The following is a 20,563-nucleotide window of genomic DNA, read 5'->3' on the forward strand; positions in this document are numbered from 1 at the left end:
TTCTACTTCGCCGTAAATTTCATGAAGCATACATGTCTCTTTATATACTAAAACTGTTCATTAGAAAGCATCAGCACCTTTTGTGTTACTTCGTGCTTGTTGCATTGATTTATACTGTGCAACGCCTTGCACAGTTTACCAGCTTCCAAAACACAATGAAGCTACTAACAACAAATGCCCCAGGATAAGATTCCAGGTAGGATAGTCTGCGGTAGATGCAATAAACATAACTGATTAATTCTAACCTCTTTAATTCGACCGACAAAGTCTTCGACTTGCTTAGGTGTCGATACACTGGTCTCTTGCATCTGGCTCTGCAAACCTGCAAAGGAGAAGAAAAGTTAACTGCAACAAAAACAACAAATGCAACCAGTATTGTGCAATACTTGTACAAGGCGATTGCTGCTATAGTAAGACATGGTTCAAGCAACATTGAGTGAAACAAATGTGCCTGCAGTGAACACTGCTGCGCACACAACCAGCCTTTGCCGCTGGGCACTTATCCAAGGCAGTTGCTCCCCCTGGCCCAATAATAGCTCAGAAAGAGCACAAGTGCAGGGAGCATGTTTTTCATTCAACAGCAAAAGGATTAGTAGCAAAATAGAATAACACAGAACTGAAGCAATGTGCAACGAAGCATTAGTTTGAAGAGAAATATGGTGACTTGCAAGAATGCGAGGTGAGAAGCCTTGGAGATAGGTACCAGCACCAGATAGATACAAGCGTAATACTGTTTTTTTTTTTTGTAAACCTGCTTGAATGAACGCTGACACACAGTGTACTCTTAGTAATGTAAAAAAAAAAGGTAGACTTGCAGCCTCTCTGCAGCACCGTGTGACAGCATGAACAAGCAGCAACCTTTTGAAACTTTATGCACACTGCAGTAATGCTCCTTTCCCATGCGTCTGAGAAACTTTTACTTGCATCCAAAGTGCACCTGGCTCATCCTTGACACTCCTTAGGTTACCATTTTGTTTGTGGCCAAAGTTAACCTTTATACCTCTGGTTGTAACGTTATAGGGCTCTTTACCAGGTCTGGCAATGTTGAGTTAAGTGGAGTGCATACAATTACACCACTACGCACCTCAAAAACAGCTGCCATGCGCCCTTCTCCTTGTGGGCGCTGCGCTCCTTGCTGGAGAATTGATATCATTCACACAAGTGTGCCTACGTAATTTGTAGTGCTGCAACGTCCCTCACAGTGACACTTGACTATGAGAATTATTCAAGGCAACAGCAATTATTTGTTTTATCTGTTGCTTCAATAGATTAGCTAAAGTTTAGAAAAATAATAAAACCTACAAACCAAATGTCTGTGTGTCCTTGTTTTTGTTTGGTACTTCCAATTCGTCTGGTTGTTCCCATGTTGTGTAATTGCGAGGGCAGACAACAAAACAGTGTAATCTATTATGTTCCAGAGCGCGATCTGCTTGCGTCTACAGTTGACAACCGATGGACTCCATGGGGAACGTAAATAAATCCGAACTATAGAATGTCTGAAAAAACAAATGTATCCAGAAAAGATTATTTTATTTACATTTTAGGGCCCTGTGTAAGGAAGAAGTGGTCGATTCATTGCTTCATGCACTTCCGCTTACATGAAACAAAGTCCACCTGTATTTTTGCCAGTTTGGTGTTGTTTCTGTACATCGATGCAAGGACTGCTAAGGCTCGAGTCAGATCCGCATGTGAAAGCTCCGGAGCACACTGCACATCATCATCATCCAATTAGAGTCGCAGTTTGACGGTGGGAGAACTTGCTCAATAGTGTCATCGTTCAGTTACACTGCGCTGTCGTCTGCAAAGTCTTCAGATGTAACGGCCGCAGGGATCGGCATTTGAGCTCGTTGTGCTAGGGGGCAGTTCAGGCTCTTCAGCTGCAAAGCAGGACTCATTCAGACTGCGACTCAAGACTCATTCGGAGTTGGACTGCGAGGGCAATGTTGGTGCCATTTGACGCGGACTGTCGGTAACTTCACGAGAAAGACTTTTTGGAGCCAGCATAACGCTGTCTGGAATGCATACTGCACAAGCAAGCAAGCACGAAATGATGGAACGCTGTTTGGAAGGCAAATTCAACAAACAAGAACGGGCCATGCACAGTGGTGCCGGAATGGATGTGATGATCACGATGTTGATGCGACCTCACAATTCAGACAAAGCCTATAAGATTGGCATTTTCAGTTAAATCTCTGATATGCAGTGGTGCAACCAAGGCAAGGCCTCAGGGATTACCATCTAGCGTGTCATCTCTGAGGACATACTTGATGTCTCGTCGAGGTTGCCAGAGGGAATAATGGGGGCAGAGTCAGTGTTCGCTACAGCCAAGAATCGAGTCCGAATAATTGGATGTAGTGCTGGGGGCTGTTCGAAATAGCAGTAATCTTTACACATTAAGTCTATGGAGCATTGGTGGTGCCGCAAAGCTGTCCGAATGACCAAGCATGTCTAGGCAGGGCATCTACCAAGTTGACATTTCCAAATTCCCTGAGTTTTCCAGGTTTTCCCTGAGCACCTTTGCAATATTCCCTGAATGAGCCAGAACTTTCTTTTATGTCAAGACAGGCTGACACCATGCTGCCCGATGCTGTCACTCTCTAGTAAGCATGTTGAAATAAAAAATGGCTTAATCCATTTTGAATAGTAAGGAGTAATATCTATTTTATTTAAAAAGAAAACAGAACGAAGGTGTTAGTAAAATGCACAGTGAAAAAAATGATAAAACCCATTCCAAATTGAGTCGAACATATTCAAATATGAATGAAAAGGAGATGCATACATAAGTAAATATTTTTGAATATGGGCTATTTCTATCAACTGATAGCAAGCTCATCGGTATGAGGCGTGAATTTTGTCACAACTAACATTCTCTCTCAGCAGCTGGGAAGTCAACCTCAACTGTCCTGACGCACTCTCAGCCCGTACAAAACATCTCAGTGTTGGGTTTCACTGCTTTAAAGAGTTTATTTTTGTTTGGATGAGGGATACCTGCATCTCGGCGTCAGCCAACACTTTGTTTTTTGAGCTCAAGCTCCTTTAAAGAGGCAGCGGCACGTTTTCTTTCCCGTTAATTCCTCAGTCCATCAGTCCTTTCTGTTCTCATCCTCCTTCTGCCATGCGTTCACCCCACGGATCATTTGAAGCATCCTCTTGGTCAGTTGTACAGTCAACGTCAAATTTTTCAGACTCCCTTGGGGCCGCAATAACGTCCAAAAAATTGGGCAGTTTGAAAAAAATGAATGCATGTTTTTTACTGCCCTTAAGGGCTCAAACCGCCACAGGCATATTCAAAAAAGCTCTGAAGGCCTGTCGGTACACGTATTAGGCATATCGATGCTCATACTGTGACAGGAGATACTGAGTGCATGCGTGTACAATGACGGAATACATGCTGTGTCTCGTGGCAATAGCACCTTCCCACACTTGTTATGCTTCACTGCAATACTTTTGCGTATGCTTCACCAAGTAACATTTCTGTAGAGAGGTGAAGCTGACTTTCGAAAAGCAGCTTTATGCAACGCATCGTGCTTTCCAAGCTAAGCCAATCGCAAGGACCACAAAGGCAGAGTCAGTACCATTGCTGACAGCAGCGAATTCTTTCAATAAAAACACTGCACCCAACGGCATGAAGCTTAATAGCAAACATCAAAGCAGCTAGGTCTAGCGTTGCCCCAGTGGTGGCTCCGGCTGCCAGTGAATCTGCGTGCGAGAGCGCCGGCTCAAGGCGGCGAAGTAATCAAAATGGCGGCGGTGGTGGCTTTGATTAATGCCGTTTCAGACCTGCAGTCGTGGCAAAAAGTCCGGAAAATCGGACTTCGAAGGGTTCTTGCATCCGAAATTTCAGACGTTCTGATACATTGACTCTCTGGGGTACGTGGTGGTGCCACGAAGCCATCCAAATTATCAGGCATCCGGAAAGTCAGTCATTGGCTGTACACTGGCAACTCCTCCAACTGACGACAGGGCATCAAAGTCACTTCATTACGATTCCTGTCTGTTACTCAAGCCAGCATTACCACGACTTTCGACCCTTTCAATCAACAGCTAATTTTCCCTGATAGACACACAAATTCCCTAAATTTTCCCCGAGTTTTTCCAGACTACTAAAATCCCTGAGAATTCCCAGTTTTCCCGGTTGGTAGACACCCTGAAATCACCGCCCTGTTTCTGTACAGTATACAAAAATTTAAACACAAACAATTTCAAACTAACTACGACCCTGTGCTTTTGTGGCCTAGTGTTTGAACCAGCTACCACATTTTGAGAACATCGTATTGACATATTGATAAACTTTTTCGCCTTTGAACCTTGTGAGAGCCTGGAGAGCTTTTGAAATGCAGTGGAAGGTTTATTGAACATTGTGAGCATAGCCAAATGTGACATTCTTGACTTCATCGCTCCTTCCTTTTTTTCGAACATAAAGATTTGCATTTGTCTTTTTCATTTTTCTTGGCATCGTCCCATCAGACACACACTTTGGGGGTGACCGAATTCAAATAATCAAGCAAAAAAAAAAAAAAAAAAGAAAGCAAGAAAGCCCCGACCTGCACTGTACCTAAAGAAACCATGACAAAAAGACTCACCAATGATTATGATATCTAAATTTCAGTGCAGCTCTACACGTGTTTTCATTTCGCAACATATTGAGACAAAGAAATGCAGCAGAGTCAGCAATCGTCAAAAATCTGATCTGCGAGTCAAGCGTGTCAGCTTTTATACATGACTCGTCAAAGCTTCCAGTGTAATAGCTGGTGCCGCTTGGCTTCCAGAAAGTACTACACAATTCACATTGTGCATACAATCCGATTACAAGACAATCACAAACCATGACAATCGAAAGAGATGCGAACGAGCCTAAACCAAGCAAACCAAGCAAGCATGAGTGAGAGCTGACGCGAGCAGACGATAGTACGAAAAGAGTGGTCCGGCTGAGACAAGTACTATGCATCGAGTAGTCGGCCGGGTCCGCGTGAAACCATTTTCTCGTGCGCATGTCATTGGAGGGTCTGTTCTCGTTGGTGTCCACCGTTCGCAGTTCGCATCTTTCATCTGCCGCTCCAAGTTCACAGCCGCATGTTTCGCAGTTGTCCTCGTTCACTCGGTTACGCTGCCGCTCACCACAGGAACAGGCCATTAAGTGCAGCTCTATAAAATAAATTAATAAAATAAAAGCCCGACTTCGGTGCAGAATGCACTCAGTGACGAAGCCTGAGGCACCAATGAGTGAAATGCTTAGCCACAAGTCTGAGGAGTCTGTGCATGATGTTCTTAATCACAGAGTCCAAGGCGCGCCAACACACAAAATGCCTAGCCACGGGTCCAAACAGTATGTGCACCAGGTGCATGGCTTTGGGTCCTGAGGATTGCATGTGCCATGTGCTTAGTCACGATGTCTAAAGCAGCAATGCTCGAAAGGCTTATTCACATGTCCGAGGATTCCACGCGCCGAGTGCTTGGTCATGAAGTCCGAGTTGTCGATGCTCGGAATGCTTAACAGTGGATCTGAGAGGCCAGTAACGGATTGATCAGTTGCGCTTCTGCGATGTCCGCGTTGAGCCCAATTCAGCGAGATTGCAGCAGTTGAAATGTCGAGAGCTTGCGAGGTGCGAATAGTAGACAATGCTCCTTTACAGAAAGCACCAGACCAATGGCGAAGCACGCTGAAGTCACATGGTGGGCACGGCTGATCAACGACTCTGGAACAACCTGCATTCATTTGCTTTTTGTGCCCTTGTTTCTGATGGAAGAGCTAGTTGAAGCGGCAAATTTGAACATGAAGAAATGCACTCTCCAATGAGACCAAAATAGCGGTGCTCGATGGCACCTAACTGGAGATATTGTGGCTTAATAAATGCATTTTTCGTGATGCCTGTGAAATTATTTGCCACCTTCGCTGATACAACAAATTCATTAGAGCCTTGCTACGTATTTTTCAGAGAAGATATTTCAGAATATGATAGAAAGAGAGTTACCAAAACTGAAAACATGACTTTCAAAAAATTTATTTTTGGGCCATTTTTCGCAATGCGAAAGCCGCATCCCCCTTTAATTTCAGAGCCAAGCATCAGTTAGAGTAAGAGTTTTTCAAGGCTAGTAACCACATGAAAAAGCGGTTCTTAGTACTGAAGGAAGGAGCAATTATAACAGCAATGAATGCAGTGACAAGCAAGAAACTCACCGTCATTCAGGCCAAGAAAGTAGACGGCCTTGCGTGCAGCCTCCTCCTCAGCCTCTTCCCGTGACTCTTTCTCGTCCGGGTATGAGTAGAAGGACTGTACATCCACTTTCAGTGTTGCCAGCCACACCAGGGGGCCCTTTTTTGAGCTGCGGCTGCTCAGTGCACTAAACGACACTGTGACGCCCCGGCTTTGACCGTACTCCTCCACCAGCTCCCGGCAAGTCTTGGGGGCTGGTGAAAAACAAAGACAGCAAGCACTACTACAGTCGAACCCGGCTATATCGAACTCGCAAAAAAACGCCCATCAGTTCGATATAGAGCATAATTCGATATAAGCCTGCTAAATAATTGGATGCCATAAAAGCACATAGCATTTATGAAATCACTTTATTGATGAAACTAGCTTCGTTTCGCATGAAATAGACCTGCATTTTCTTCTGCTTGGGCAATTTCGCTGCGTGCGAGGCACGCACTTCCCCACGTTGTCTAAGGAGTCGGAGCAGCTGAGGCCGCAACATTCCGCATTCGCGCAGAAGCACCGGACTAGTGCGAGCGCACCAATCACTTCGGAGGATGTGGGCCAAAGACAGTCATTGCTTTCCTCGTTGTGCCCATTTTCACTTGTGCTCGGCACGATGTCGGCAATGTAGTCTTTGTTTCCGGGCTCTCCCGTACTCGCGACGCCATCATTTGCGCTCACAAACTCGTCCACCGTTGATTCGTCAACAGCTTTCGGAAATTCTGACAGCTCGTTCCAAACTTCGGCAACAACGACAACGGCTTCGTCGCATTAATCAGAATTTACAGTCATCACCGAGCACGCGGAAGTCGGTACGGCTGAAGCTATTTTGGATGAACCACTCGTACACGGCCGTGCGTACGCTTCGGGCGCCACGGGCACTACGGGCACCGGGTCGCGAGTTAGGCCGCTTAGCCCTAATTTCCCCCTTCAAGATCGTGCCGAGAGTGCACCTCGGAATCTTGTACGTTGCGGGGACATCCGACTTGTCACCGCGTTCGACCCGGTTTATGATTCCGAGCTTCACGACGAAAGGCGAATTCTGCCGCTTCATCACGGCAACACTGCGGGAGAAGGCGCACACAATGAATCAGATAAGCAGCGAGACAACTCGTACTTTCGCCATCTTGCACGACGAGGGCACAAGAGCCTCTGATTGGCTGTCTGAGCAAGCGCTGCGGGCGGGCGGGCCAGGACCATATTTTGTGGGGGGGTGTCGGCGGCTCCGAGGTAGCGCGGTCACGTAGGGAGAGCGGTTGGATGGAGCCGCGCCGCCGGGTTTTCCCTTCACCGCGAGGGAAAGCCAACTTCCGGGGGCACTTTCCACTGCTTGACGTTCGATATATCGGGAGTCGCTACTAGTTTTGTTCGATGTATGCGTAATTTTTGCTATATATACTCATTGTAACTATACCGTGTCCAGAAATTGTTCGATATATGGAATAATTCGATGTAAACGGGTTCGATATAGTCGGGTTCGGCTGTACATACGGTGGCTATCGCTTTCACTGGGACCATGTTACAACTGGGCTTGAACAGACTCATGGAGGCCAATTGAAGTGGCAGTATAAAGTATAAATATGCAAGCAATGAGTATCTTGCAACATCGGTTGCTATGTTTTGTTACATGTCGTTTTGTCAGCCTGGTGATAAATTCCAGCATTTAAAGCACGCAACATTTAAACAGTTACTACAGGAAAATCAAATGGCATATATTGGGGAGAGAATTGTTGGAGTTTGAAAAATGTGTATGTAGCTCAGCGTCACAAAAGTTGCTTGATTATCACTCAAACGTTGTGAGTAGCTCATTAACACTTAAAGGGACACTACGCGGTTACTATTAAGTCAACGTGGACTGTTGAAATACCATCCCAGAAACCTCGAAACGCTTGTTTCGTGCCAAGGAGAGACTTACTTTAAGAGAAAATGCGTTCTGAAGCGTCCGCGTACCTCTAGTGCAGTTCAAATCGCCCGCCCTACGATCGAGGAGCACTGACATCATGGTCTCATAGTGACGTTGCGCCATAGGTGAGTAGAACGGCGTCCGCAGACGGCGCTACGGCTTTTCTGCGCAAAACGCAAACGCGCGGCCAGAAACAGAGCCAAGACAGAGCCGACAGCAGAGCGAAAGCGGGAGTGAGGTGGCTAGCGGAAGGAGAAACGCGCGAAAGCTGGTACTTCATTCTATGATGCAAACTTCGACGTTCGTCGCAATGGACCCTGACAATGACAGATTGGCTCGCAATGCTGGGCTCAACTTCAGCGATTTGAGCACTGACGAGCGCGACCTGCTGCTGAGGGCTCGCGCAGCCGGCGTCGTTGCGTTCTACGACGGCGGCCTCGACACCGGCTCTCCGGAGCGGGAAAGCAACGAGGGCTTCCCACGACATCACATGGACGTGGCATTCTCGCTGCTTGTTCCAAATGAAAGTTTCGCGAGCCAGCAGAACCCGCACAGCACGACGCAATAACGAAACTACTGAAACTCCAAAGCGTGCGCGGCGCAGAGTCGAGCGAAAACGAAACCTTTCGACCACCCATACTACTGAAGGGTAACGTCAAAATGTTATTGTTTCTTAGAATCGAATAGACGTAGACACGCAGCATTTTCTTCCGTCTTATAATCGAATGAAATGATATTTTTAATACGAGTAGTTGAGTATTAGTAACACAAATTATGAGGAGTGCTTTCGTCATCGGGCTAGTACCGGAATGTCGCTGGGGGGTCTCAAATCGTGTCGTGCATTTACCTCAATTTCTCGGTTACTAAAGCTCTGTTCGCGATTATATTGACGCCTTAGACGTTCTAGAGCATTGCTCTACCACTTTAACTTGACGTTCTGGTAACCTTTAGTGTCCCTTTAAAGAAATCTTGAAAGGGGCCATTTGAGGAGTTGCAGAGTGCTTTCAAAATCTGTGAACAACTGTGAGAAAATGCTAAGGATTAGCTAATTGAAACTTCACGGAGTGATGGAGGAAAAGTTCTATAAAAGTTTATAGTAGTTCTAAAATTTCTCTAGGCCAAGAAACATTTGGCAGAGCTTTGAGTAGGCTGAAATAGCACGAGTGCTCATGGCAATTGCGCAGTGCAGGTTAGAATTACACCTGCAGTTGGTAATAGGGTTGCTAACCACCCAAATCTTGCAGCACAGTACTGACTTTTCAGTAAATGTCCCGAGTCATGACTTGACTCGGTCAGGATGGCCAAATGTCGAAATACTGTTGTTTTTTCTACAGAATAACAATAAATAGACCAGATTTTCTTTTTACAATGCCTAACAGCTCGGTTGCACATTATTTTGTTTTTATCCTCTGTTACGCTGTCAAACATCAATGCGGTTTCGTTTTGTTCTTGGTTTCAGTTGTGTTGCAGGCCATAATTGGTCCAAGTACCTCTATTTGTACTGGTAGCTGTATTAGCCAGGCGACTATAATGCACCTTTCTTTTAATAAATCGCAACACGATAAGACTAAAAAATTAGTTTGACTCTGTTGCACATACAGACTGGTGAATCCTGGCACTGACAGGTTAAGTGCCAGGGTCAGTGATTATTGGCAGCCCCCCCCCCCCCCCCCCCTCCTCAACTCCATTTTTTCCCCCTCCTTCCCTCACATTTCTTGAGGCACACTTATCACTGACACTGTTATGAACAAGACAAACTGAACAACATAAATACAATGCCGTGACACTGTACTGTGAACAAATAGATGTATTTCGAATGACGTATTTCAAATAATACTGTGAACAAATAGACATAGAATTTTTTCTCTTTTAGGCAGGTTGCCTTTCTAAAGAAGAAAATTACATCAAATTCTAGAACACACTGTGAAATAATTTTGTGTTCTACATTGCACCTTCTTTTTTGCACTGCCTGCTTAATTCCTTTTGGTTGTATTGTGCTACCTGCTTCAGTTCTCAATTTCCCATTGTGCCGTATCTAAACCAACACAGACACCAGACTATGTCAATTTCCATCCACTGTTTTTTTATTCTTCAGTGTTTCCTCCATGCCTGCCAGAGCTTCTGCAGAGAAACAATAATCTGGAGGCCCGCTTGTGCAGCACAGATGCTTGCACAGATGCAAGAGCAAGAGGGCTCTTGGCTCACATGCTTACCAGGTGGCGTGGCCGGCGGTGTGGGCAACTTGGGAGGTGGTGGAGGCATCGGCGTGGCTGCAGGCTGCAGTGTCGAACCATCAGAGGCTGTTCGAGGCATGCGCAGGGGCGCCCTTGACACAGGCTCCCCGACACCATTGCCTGGTGGGCTGCTGGATCCCAAGACAGGGGAGAACCCATTGCTTGGCCGCTGCCACCTGGGAGGGACCTCGTACTTGAAGCCAGGTTTCGTAGATGGCTGTCTCTGCACATAATGATAAGCCAAGGTGACATGAGGGTAGCATAACGGGGCAACTCCTCACCATGGCAAATCACTTCTGCGGAAGCCCTCAAGATGGAGGAAATTTCATGACAGGAAAAAATGTCATCCACCCGACTGTAGCACAAAGCTACAAAGAAAACCCAATACAGGTTTCTTGCAAAGAAAGCTTCGCATTTGAAGGAAAATTTGTCTTGGTGTCCCGAAGAAAGTGCATCACGGACCCCTCTTTTTTTCTTTCCGTGACTGTTGTGATTTCATCGATGCGGAAAAGCCTTTGGGCGGGAATGACCGCGATGGCATCTCAGGGCATGCGCTCTCGTTCAGCCGATGTTGCCGTACCCGACAGCCACTTTGTGCATGTGTCGCGCAGTCGTCTCACGCTCAGCTGTATTGGGGGACAAAGATTCATTAGTCACGCTCAATTTTGTTGGGTGTGCGAGATGTTATCACGACCATTTTCGGCCACTTAAACTCTGTTTAATAAACAACGTTCCTAAACCATGTTCCTTCTCTTTGGTTTCTGGACATTGGCTAACGTTGTCCTACCATTAGGGTTTCCCTACAGTGGGCAGCGCAGGAAATATCGCCCACTGTTCTGTTTGAACACACAACCTTTTGAGGGGAGACTCGACATTTTAATTGTTGATTTAATAAGATCCTCCAATTCTTTTATCTTCGTTGCAGTTCTCACGTGTTCCTTTACTACGTGAGAACATATCAGACAGAAATTTGAAGTAGAGGCCGAGAAAATTTCACTTGTCTAGTATACCATTGACAAAAATCAGGTGGTAAACCAGGCTTCTGGAGGTCCCATTGCCCTGCAGAGAGTGCGACTTTCCATTGACACAATGCTGCCATCTTGGTACCATCATAAATAGGAGAGATGGGGGCTTCAGATAGCTGCAACGGCCTATTTCACTGTTCAAAACTAAAAGCAAGAGAAGCAAGTGAAAAGATAAACTTTCATAGCGGTTCTTTATCGTTTTCATGCACACACAGTGAGCGCTCCTATTGGTTGATGCAGATTTGAATCATTGGCGCGCATTTCATGTGCATTTTGACAGCAGCAAGCTGTGCATTTCCTTATCCTGGCAATTGTGGCAGGCTGTGCCGGTGGCTCTAGCTTCTTTCGTTATTGCATGCAAAATGATAAGCTTTTGAATGCACCTATCAAAATGGTGAAATGGTTGTATCGAAAAAAGAAAGAAAAAGACTTACCATATTTACTCGCATAATGATCGCACTTTATTTTTCTTTCTTTAGAACTAGTGATGCAAATTAAGGGGTACAATCATTAGGCGGGGTTAATTTCATGCAAATAAAAAAAAAATTCATCCCGCATTTGCTGCGGGATGACAACAGGTCAACAAACAGATGGCTGCCGCAGTAACAGTGCGGAACATCAAAACAAAAATGGCAGCCGACGGAGCAAGCCAAACATGCCGAACACGATTTCTTTTCTTCTCGCGAGTACATTACGTGCATTGAAACAGTTTATTCCACATCAATAATGAATAATATCATTATCAGCAAGTTTGTGGCAATAACGTAGCCATGCAAACTTTGAGGGGCCAGAAACAGAGCTAAACATAGAAAGACATGGTGGGCATGTTACGAAAACTACGGCATTTGTCTTCACTACAATCTTAATATGGCACGTTTCCGCTAAGGGTGGGCAAATCTTAGCTGTATTACAAGCGCTGGCATATTAATAGGATATACTTCTAATGTATCAATGTAAATGTGGCTACTGTTGTTGCCGCTCGCGATTTGTTGTATGCCAGACGTGAAGACGAGTAGTCCAGTGACCATGCCAGCTACTAATAAATTTTCATTATGGAATGCGCCCGCAGACATGCCTTTCTTCCTTTTTTTTTTTCCCTGTCACACGCAATATGGGGGGGGGGTCGACTTACAATCGTGTAAATATGGTACGTAAAAATATTGTGTTCACAACCCCCGAGGAGTGGGACAGCACATATTTTTTTTCAAGTTTGCACCGAGCATACACCCTGTAGTGAGATACATGTATTATTTATTAACAATGATTCATCTTTAGACACAGTACACAAGTGGCAGCAAACTTGAAACAGCAGAGTCACAAGCAACACTGTTTTTAGACAACAGTGACTCGTTCCACAACTTTGTTCTTGCCAATTTTGACTGTTTCTGAATAGACTTGCTCAAAGCAAGTACCTCTCTGGTATATGGCATCTCGCACTGCAGCAAGTGGGCAGCCCGAGTACCACCACAATTTCTGTTTTGGGCGCATATTTCGCAATCTCCCGCTGCCCCATCTTTTAACACCTTAAATACTCTTTTGCAAGTGCAACTTGTAATTAAAAAACCCGATACAACAACTGTAATATCTTAGAACAAGCCGAAATTTGTAAACTGTATTGAAAATACGAGAGCACATTTAACAAGTGCCGTTTGCAAAAGGAAGTGTGTTGTTTACTTCGCTATCACAAGCATAGCTTATCATGATCAGCTTTCACCACACTGCACTCACATTGAAAGGTTGGCAAATGCGGTTTGCAAGGTATCTGAAACCAATTTCACACGCCCTATACAAAAGTAAACTGAACCAGCGTGTGCTAAAAAATTATCAAAGGGCTCTCACCAGCTGTGGCAGCCCTCTGCCTGTCCCACGATGGGTCCTCCTAGGAGGTAGCGGCATGGGGCTCAGAGTTGCTGCTATGGTGGATGGCTTCTGGCTGTCCAGCCTGCTCTGATAGCTGGCGAACCTCACACTGGGCCCAGTTCTGGGTGCAGGGTGCCTGCTTGGACGCTACAAGGGTGATAAAACATTAGATCTCAACATGGGGCAATTATGGGCAACTTTGAATCCCACAACAATGCGGAAGCCTTATAGAAGTACTGACCTGACAGCCTCAACTTTTAATATCTAGTGTTAATAAAGGTCCAAAAACGAAACAGTAGAAAAATGACTGGCAGGCTTAAGAGTGCAATGAATAAATTACTATAATAGCCTTCTATGAATCGGTTTCAGTTCTGTTAACCTAAGAGGTGACTGTGTTATGACATCACGATGCATAACCTTGGTCACGTAGGAGCAGAACATAGCATTTTGGCACTCACACTGGCTCACTCACTCATCTGTTATGCTACTACATCGGGCAACACAATGAGTGAAAGCATGATGGACCACTAAGTGATACAAAACAAATGCCAAAATTTGTGACATTCTGCTCCCAAGTGACCACGTCCTGCGTCATGAATTCATAACGCAACCGCCTCATGGGTTAACAAAACCAAAACTGGTTTGTAGAAGGCTGTTTAAAGTAAACTATTAAGGCATTCTGAGACTTACCAGTAATTTTTCTATTGTTTTGAGGCCATGGACCTTCATTTCCACAAGAAATTAAAAGTAAAAAAATGTGATGTCAGTACTGATATCCCTGTGTCATTATCATAACGTCATGACACAGAACTAAATTTTCCAACATCATGTCAGACTTAGCAGTGAGAACTTGGAGTGGTGCCCTCTCGCGAGTAATGTCACGGCCAGGACGCTGCTCACTCCGGCTCGCTCGGCTGCCGCGCGCGCTTGTTCCCTTCGTGTATGCTTCAATTATGGGTGGCTCGAGTCGTTTTTATTGAAGGATATGTCGGTGTTTTTCTGCTGCTATGCCTGAACCATAGTTCCTTCTTCAAAAGTGCAAGAGTCAAGAAAATTTGCGGCTTTGATATCGCAAGCTATGTAGTGTTGAAGGGGTCTACTGGTTTTGCAATGCATATATGCACAGTGTCTGTCCATAAATATTGCGTAAGAATAATGTCTGCAAATTCAACACGCGAAATCGTGTATAATGCTGCACTAAACACTTAACATTCCTTTAGCGGTATTTGGTGTCAACCTGTTATCTGGGTTAGAAAGACACTGCCCATCGAAGCTATCATCATGATTTTTATTACTCTGGTGAGTTGTTCTAGTCAAATATGGCCACTTTATTAAAGAGTAAAAGAAAGAGTTAGGCGCGAATTTCATATGAAAATGTTTGCTGCTACTTTCACCACCCTCTGAAACAGACCCCCATAAAACAAATTTCTCATGGCTGCTAACACGATGGCGCGTCATGTACAGTATTTACATAGTTAATTCACAAATACCATAAAAGCAATCACCCGAAAGAAAAGTTTCGTGGTAAAGATCGGGAGCCAATCAATTGCAAGCGATGAAATGTTTCATGGTGGCCCTCAGTAGCCTTTATCGACAATATGACACACCCCTCCTGCAACGGTAGCAAAAGACTGTTGTTATGGCGAGGAACGTGTTGTTTGCGAAACCCATCAGTTCACTACAACTTCGAATTGAAACCATGAAGCAGTTTTTACAGCACCAATTGCAATGCCTAAAGTATACTTGAAAAGGAAAATTCAAGCACCTTCTCCTTCACCATGTTTTGATCCAGCGTTGTTTAAATATACAAACGGAAAACTATTTGCTTCGTCAGTACATAAGAGAGAACCTCGCAAACCTTCATAAGGAAAACACCTCGAGCCTTAGATATTTCACTTGATTTTTGATTCTCCACCGGGGAATTATGATATCTTCAATATGTCCCATACTACTAATAAATGATGTTTCGGCTTCTTTCTGGCTGCAGCCATACGGTCCAAAAGGCATACTTCACTAAAATATTTGGGCCGAGCAGCCTGTGTCGGTTCGCCAAACAGATTCGTCACATATTTTCCTCAAGCAACAAACACCAGTAAATTGCTCAAGTGAGTTTGACATGTAGCGTGGAAAAGGGACTATATATTGGTACATTCCTTTTCGTATTCTGCAAACAGCTGTAAGCCTCAATTAGCTTTACTTCAAATTACCGCTACTTAAAACAAACATGTGAAGAACCGCCTAATTTTGAGAAGCAGTTAAAGAAGCAAGTGGTGCTGGAAGAATCTAAACTGCAGTGTTAGTTAAGTCCTTGTGTTACCGCTGAGCGTTTCTGTGAAGAAATGCAAAAATTCGTTATTATACCATGAACCACTTGTCATGCGCAAAACTGTTTTAGTGGATTAAAATCAAGGTAACTGTTGTAGAAGTCATATATAGCCAGCGCTTGTGGCATACTTGTTGCAACGTGGCAGGTGTGGTAACATGACTGGATTCTTATATATGCTAAATTTTTGTAGTTGTCAATCTGAGCATGAAAAACCCGCAATGGGCTGGTCTGCGCTCCTTCAGCTGGTACTCTAGCGTTGCCTTTAAGAACTGTATTATCGTCTAAGAAATAAGCTCTCTGAATAAATTTTCGCAAACGAAGACGTTGCAAAAATATGTTTGAGACGACCACCATAAGTATACAAGCAGAGGGAACGAGAGCGAACAAACGAAAACACTGCAGAAAGCGCCCAGACACCAACCGAACTGCAGCAGACGACAAGCGCAAGTCTGTGCCCTGACGTCACACGAGCAGAGCTCGCAGCGAATCTGTAGATCATTCTAGGGGCTAATAAGACTGGGTATGATGACTTTGCTCACTGAAAGCAAACAAGAGTGAAGCGCACATTTCTTCGGCATGTGATAATGTGTGGCAGCTGCAGCAATCACAGGAACAGAGCAAGCCAACATATCATGACATCGTGACGCATCCACATCCTCAGTACTGAAACTGGCACATAGAAACAAGTATTACAGTAAATTAGTTAAAGTGCCTGCATGGGTGCTTGCTATCTCACTATATATATATATATATATATATAATTTAGAGAATTTGGATCATCATTTACAGCAAAGAATTTGAAGTTAGAACTGCTGTGTCAATACTCCCATATGTACCATACCACGCATGGCACCTTTCCATTGCCTCCCACACTTGCCGAGCAAAAGTTCACAGCTCTCAGTGCCACGCTGTAGACAACAGGGAGTGACAAGGACTCTCAGGTTGGATGAGCACCTCTAGTCTTCCAGAACAAGCAGTATGTGAGCACTCATTGAGCTTTTTCAATTTGTCATACTGGACTGTCCAGGACTGCTAGATACGCTACATACGCAATGTTCATTGGCTGAAAGCATCACCTTGGGCAGACCAGTACTGTCAGGGCTGGATAATCATAAGAGACCCATTGTCTGCTACATGGTAGTCGAAGCGCAACAATGCTTGACCACAGGGTGCCAATCTCCGAGGAAGTACCACAGATGACCTCTCTCCATTCTCTGCCGCATGGTAAACACACCCAACAAATTTTGCCTGATGGCCTCTGCCAGCTAAACAAAAGTGACATATTTTCACAATGCTCCTAAGACAGTTTGTAATCTGGCAGTAATTTCTGTTGGTTAATTTCTGCAGTAATTACTGTTGGCTACAGGGACAACCCAGCCACATTAGCTGTCTCAGAATCTATAAGTACACCACTTCCTCCGTGTAGTTGAGTTTGCTCGAAATTTGAATAATAAAGTGCTCCTTCGAGTGCTTACCCTGGCTGGCTTTGTTTTGGCAGCTATCTTTTGACCAGCAACAAGCTGGGATACATGAGCAGTGGTGGGTTTGCACACAGGTTCCACAATGATGGTCCCATTGTCAGCTGACCTAACAGCAAAAGGTATGGATTAGCACAGACATAATTGCCCACTGATATGCATCAGTTAACTAGGTAACAAATCAATACAATAAACAAAAATGAAAATTTAGCTCCTATGAAGAAAGCATTTAACCCTTTGAACAACAGGAACATGCTCAATTTATCCAGATATTTATTTCATTGGAAGTAAGAGACATTGCCTATCACATAATTTATATTTACAAGCACTCCCCATTATGTCAGAAGAAAGAGTCTAAGGATGATGAACTAGCCATACATGCATACCTTTTTTTCTATACAGTTTTTTAAAGTGTCGCACTCCAGCAATATAGTGCCGCAAACCCGTTTTGAAACCTGCTAGGTTTCAATCTCAGAAAAACAATCTCAGAAAAACAATCTCAGAAAAATTCAAGTAGAGTTAAACAGTCACACCCAGCTAAGAAGCCATTTAAAAGGGAAAATTTCACTGGCACGTATTTGGAGCTGCACAGGTTCATGCCCTTCTGGCATATGCTACACAAACAAAAATATGGTAGCCACCACTACCACAAGAACATGCAGTTGCTGCATTGCTGGTAAGATCAAAGGTGCACTGAACTCATTCTGTAGTGAGCGAAACTCCAAGTTTCACTTGTGCTACCGTGCACACTCATTATAGGCGTACTTTAAGACAGAGCCCTTGTGCTGAGGGGGTGAACAAACACTGCATTGTGAAGTTATAGCCAGTTAACTGAACTCGTATGCTATGCTATTTGTTTCAAAAGCTTATAAGCCAAACTGCAAATTCCTGACATGAAAACATGCTGAAACAAAGCTCATTATAAGACCTCAAGAGAGGACAAATGTACAACCCATACAAAAATATGAGGCAACACTCACTTTCGAACAGCAGCTGTATCAGGAATGCTCTCTATGTAGTCAATCAGCTTTTCAAAGCCAAGCATTTGGAACGGTATAGGGCTGCCAATCAGAACTGTGTATTCTTCTGGAAAAAGTAATGTGACCATTCTATTGCATTTACCAAATAAACAAACAAGGTTATCTGTATTGTCTTTTATGAAGTGCTGTAGCAAGAAATTTGAGCGTGGTATTTTAAGTAAGCCAGAAAGCATGAAGAGCTATGTTGCCTTTTAGTCCGACAGTAACAATGCATACATTTTACAGGGTGCAGAATATGCGCTCCTTATTTAAAGCTAGACATTGAGAACCACGCCACAATGTACCACGCCACAATGTCTCAGCATGGAACTTCAATTTTTTTTTTTTTCATACATATAGTGCCACTGTTTGTGTTGAATTTAGGAGCTGCAACACCAACACACGGGCGCAGCACATGCTCGCATGCCACCTCCCCACCCATTCCCCTCCGGTATTCAACATGTATAAATTGCAACATCGTTGAATGATGCTTCCACGCGTTTATGTTCCGTTAGTGCCCTGCTACCTCAACATATCAATGTTCTCCAATACACGCCTCTCGAAACAAAACATCAATGGTCGTAAATAATGTGTCGTGGAAGTTTCGCATTGCGAGAATATGCAGGGCGCGCACGCCTTCAATTTGCCTTTTTCGGACAGGAAAGAAAAAGGCAATAAACTTAGAACAGACGGCACTGAACATATGCGTACAGATGCGTTCATCTTACCTTGCAGTTTTGAGAGCGGAATTCCGCCCTTTTCGCAACTGAGGACAGAGTGGAGAAACGTTTCGACTTCTTGTTTCTTCTGAACCTCCATTGCGCCCTAAAATAGATGAGATAAAATGAACGCATAACCAAAACAAACTAGCTGTCAAACAACTCGACATGAACGCAATTCTAAACCTCTCGACAACTGTTCGCATATCAATGACAATGTAAATCAATCGTGGCACTTTTCGCGTACCCAAATTAAGTTTGTTTGGCAGCAGTGTGGAATGTGGTGTAGACAGATGCGGTGAATTTGCTAGAACCGACTTGCAGGCGGTCCAATTCACAGCACCAACCAAATGTCGTCGGATGCGTTACAAACCATTACGAACAACAAGATTCGATGCGAATATACTATAGTAAGCACTCACTTGATTCCAGCGTTAATGCATCAGCGGACAGTCTGATGCATAAGTTCAAGAAACCGATGTGCCAATCAAGGGACGCGGAAGCATACGTCTACAGGGACGTCTCGCAAGACGCGAGGTCAACGCCACTTTGACAGCGGCGTGCTTGCGTCAGAACAGCCATTGAATGATATCTGTACTCACCGATATGCGTTAATCCCGTGTTGCGTACAAATAAAGAAGCTGCTGGAACATGCTACAGCGCTAGGTTAGCGTAGCCGCTGTAGGCTTACAACGCGCATAGTTGAGACCACAGAGACTCGAAACCCTTCGAGGCTCGTTCGTCCGTTTTCGTCGTCGTCTTCTTTCTTTCGTGTATCGTTGTGTTTGCGTTCGCCTCTGTGAGACTGAAGATGTTAAACAATGGCTGCCAGCGTGTCGGCGTGCGTACTTTCGAAGAACGCGACGTGTAACCTTGAATAACAGCAGTTAACGGAAACCGAAAGTAGCCACAGGCGTTCAATACAACGTTGCCAATCTTTCAACAAAAGGTCCCCAGCCAAAGTCCTAAATGTACCCATATGCTCAAACAAACTTCCTGCTTGTCCCTACATCATGGTGGTCCACAAATCGCCGCGAAGTTAGCGAAGTCAACAGCATCGGCAAACAGAAACCAAGTCAAACTCTCTTTCATTCGGTTCTGTGTATGTGTATAGAGAAATTTCATGTTCTGTGTACTCTAGAGGGACGTGCATATAGTGGTGTCCAAAACTCGACACCTATGATGACGTATTTTTGACGCCTAAAATCATAACTGTCACGAGACGGTCATTAGAGGAAACGCCAGTTCACGGGATTGGCCAGTCGTTTCAGCGGGTGCGAGAGAGAAAATCTGGGGGCTTTCGCGCTTGAAATTTCTCCCTTTGCCTAGGTACCACGGAGGAGCAGTTTCTTTGGTCGTTCTGTCCCTAGGCGTGCCCTGGCGTGCCGGCATTTTGCGATGTGTCGGCTGGCGATCTGAGCGTCGCGTACAAGTTTTCCTCGTGCGTCTCCTTGGGTGTTGCTGGCGCAGTGCACTGGCGCGAACGATTGTTGTCGTTTGGTCAGTGGTCTCCCGTGAAGGCGAGTATGATATGGCGTTGCCCTGTCACTACCAGTGTCACACGTATACTTCTCATCGCGATCGGCACCGATCCGGATCGAAATTCTCGACTGTTATTGGGTCTCTCGCTCATTTTGTCCAAAGAAGGCAATCACGACCGCGAAATTCGATCAGGATCGGGCGTGATCGCGATGAGCAGTGAGCCGGAACACAAGATACACACACAGCGCACACTGTCAACAATTTCATTGCGAAAGCATTGCGACCTTTGAAGGTTATAGCATGGCACTAGTCACTTGATA

General features: G+C 44.7%; 2 protein-coding genes across 11 annotated transcripts in view; one reads left to right on the forward strand and one right to left on the reverse strand.

Moving 5' to 3' along the window:
• The window catches only part of LOC126536475 (tudor domain-containing protein 7B-like), a 127,372-nt gene extending 107,618 nt beyond the window's left edge, over positions 1 to 19,754 (reverse strand). Inside the window, exons 1-8 of one of the 2 annotated variants that reach the window (XM_050183450.3) lie at positions 19,364 to 19,754; positions 18,771 to 18,867; positions 18,004 to 18,109; positions 17,021 to 17,132; positions 13,199 to 13,366; positions 10,314 to 10,557; positions 6,179 to 6,409; positions 246 to 322 (exon numbers count right to left, since the gene is read on the reverse strand). In XM_050183450.3, the coding sequence (XP_050039407.1) occupies positions 246 to 322; positions 6,179 to 6,409; positions 10,314 to 10,557; positions 13,199 to 13,366; positions 17,021 to 17,132; positions 18,004 to 18,109; positions 18,771 to 18,861 (1,029 nt within the window). In that variant the 5' untranslated portion in view covers positions 18,862 to 18,867; positions 19,364 to 19,754. Of the gene's footprint in view, positions 1 to 245; positions 323 to 6,178; positions 6,410 to 10,313; positions 10,558 to 13,198; positions 13,367 to 17,020; positions 17,133 to 18,003; positions 18,110 to 18,770; positions 18,868 to 19,183; positions 19,286 to 19,363 lie in introns of those variants that run through there. The other variant, XM_050183451.3, reaches the window with a different exon arrangement.
• Positions 19,755 to 20,032: 278 nt separating this feature from the next.
• Positions 20,033 to 20,563, forward strand: part of LOC126536493 (uncharacterized) — a 53,666-nt gene continuing 53,135 nt past the window's right edge. The window contains exon 1 of one of the 9 annotated variants that reach the window (XR_011893877.1): positions 20,033 to 20,281. The gene's annotated coding sequence lies outside the window, so the exon portion shown is untranslated. The remainder of the gene's footprint in view (positions 20,282 to 20,563) is intronic. The other 8 variants (XR_011893879.1, XR_011893878.1, XR_007600667.3 and 5 more) reach the window with 8 other exon arrangements.

The sequence above is a fragment of the Dermacentor andersoni genome, chromosome 4 (genome assembly GCF_023375885.2).
Source record: "Dermacentor andersoni chromosome 4, qqDerAnde1_hic_scaffold, whole genome shotgun sequence".
NCBI classification, from domain to species: domain Eukaryota; kingdom Metazoa; phylum Arthropoda; class Arachnida; order Ixodida; family Ixodidae; genus Dermacentor; species Dermacentor andersoni.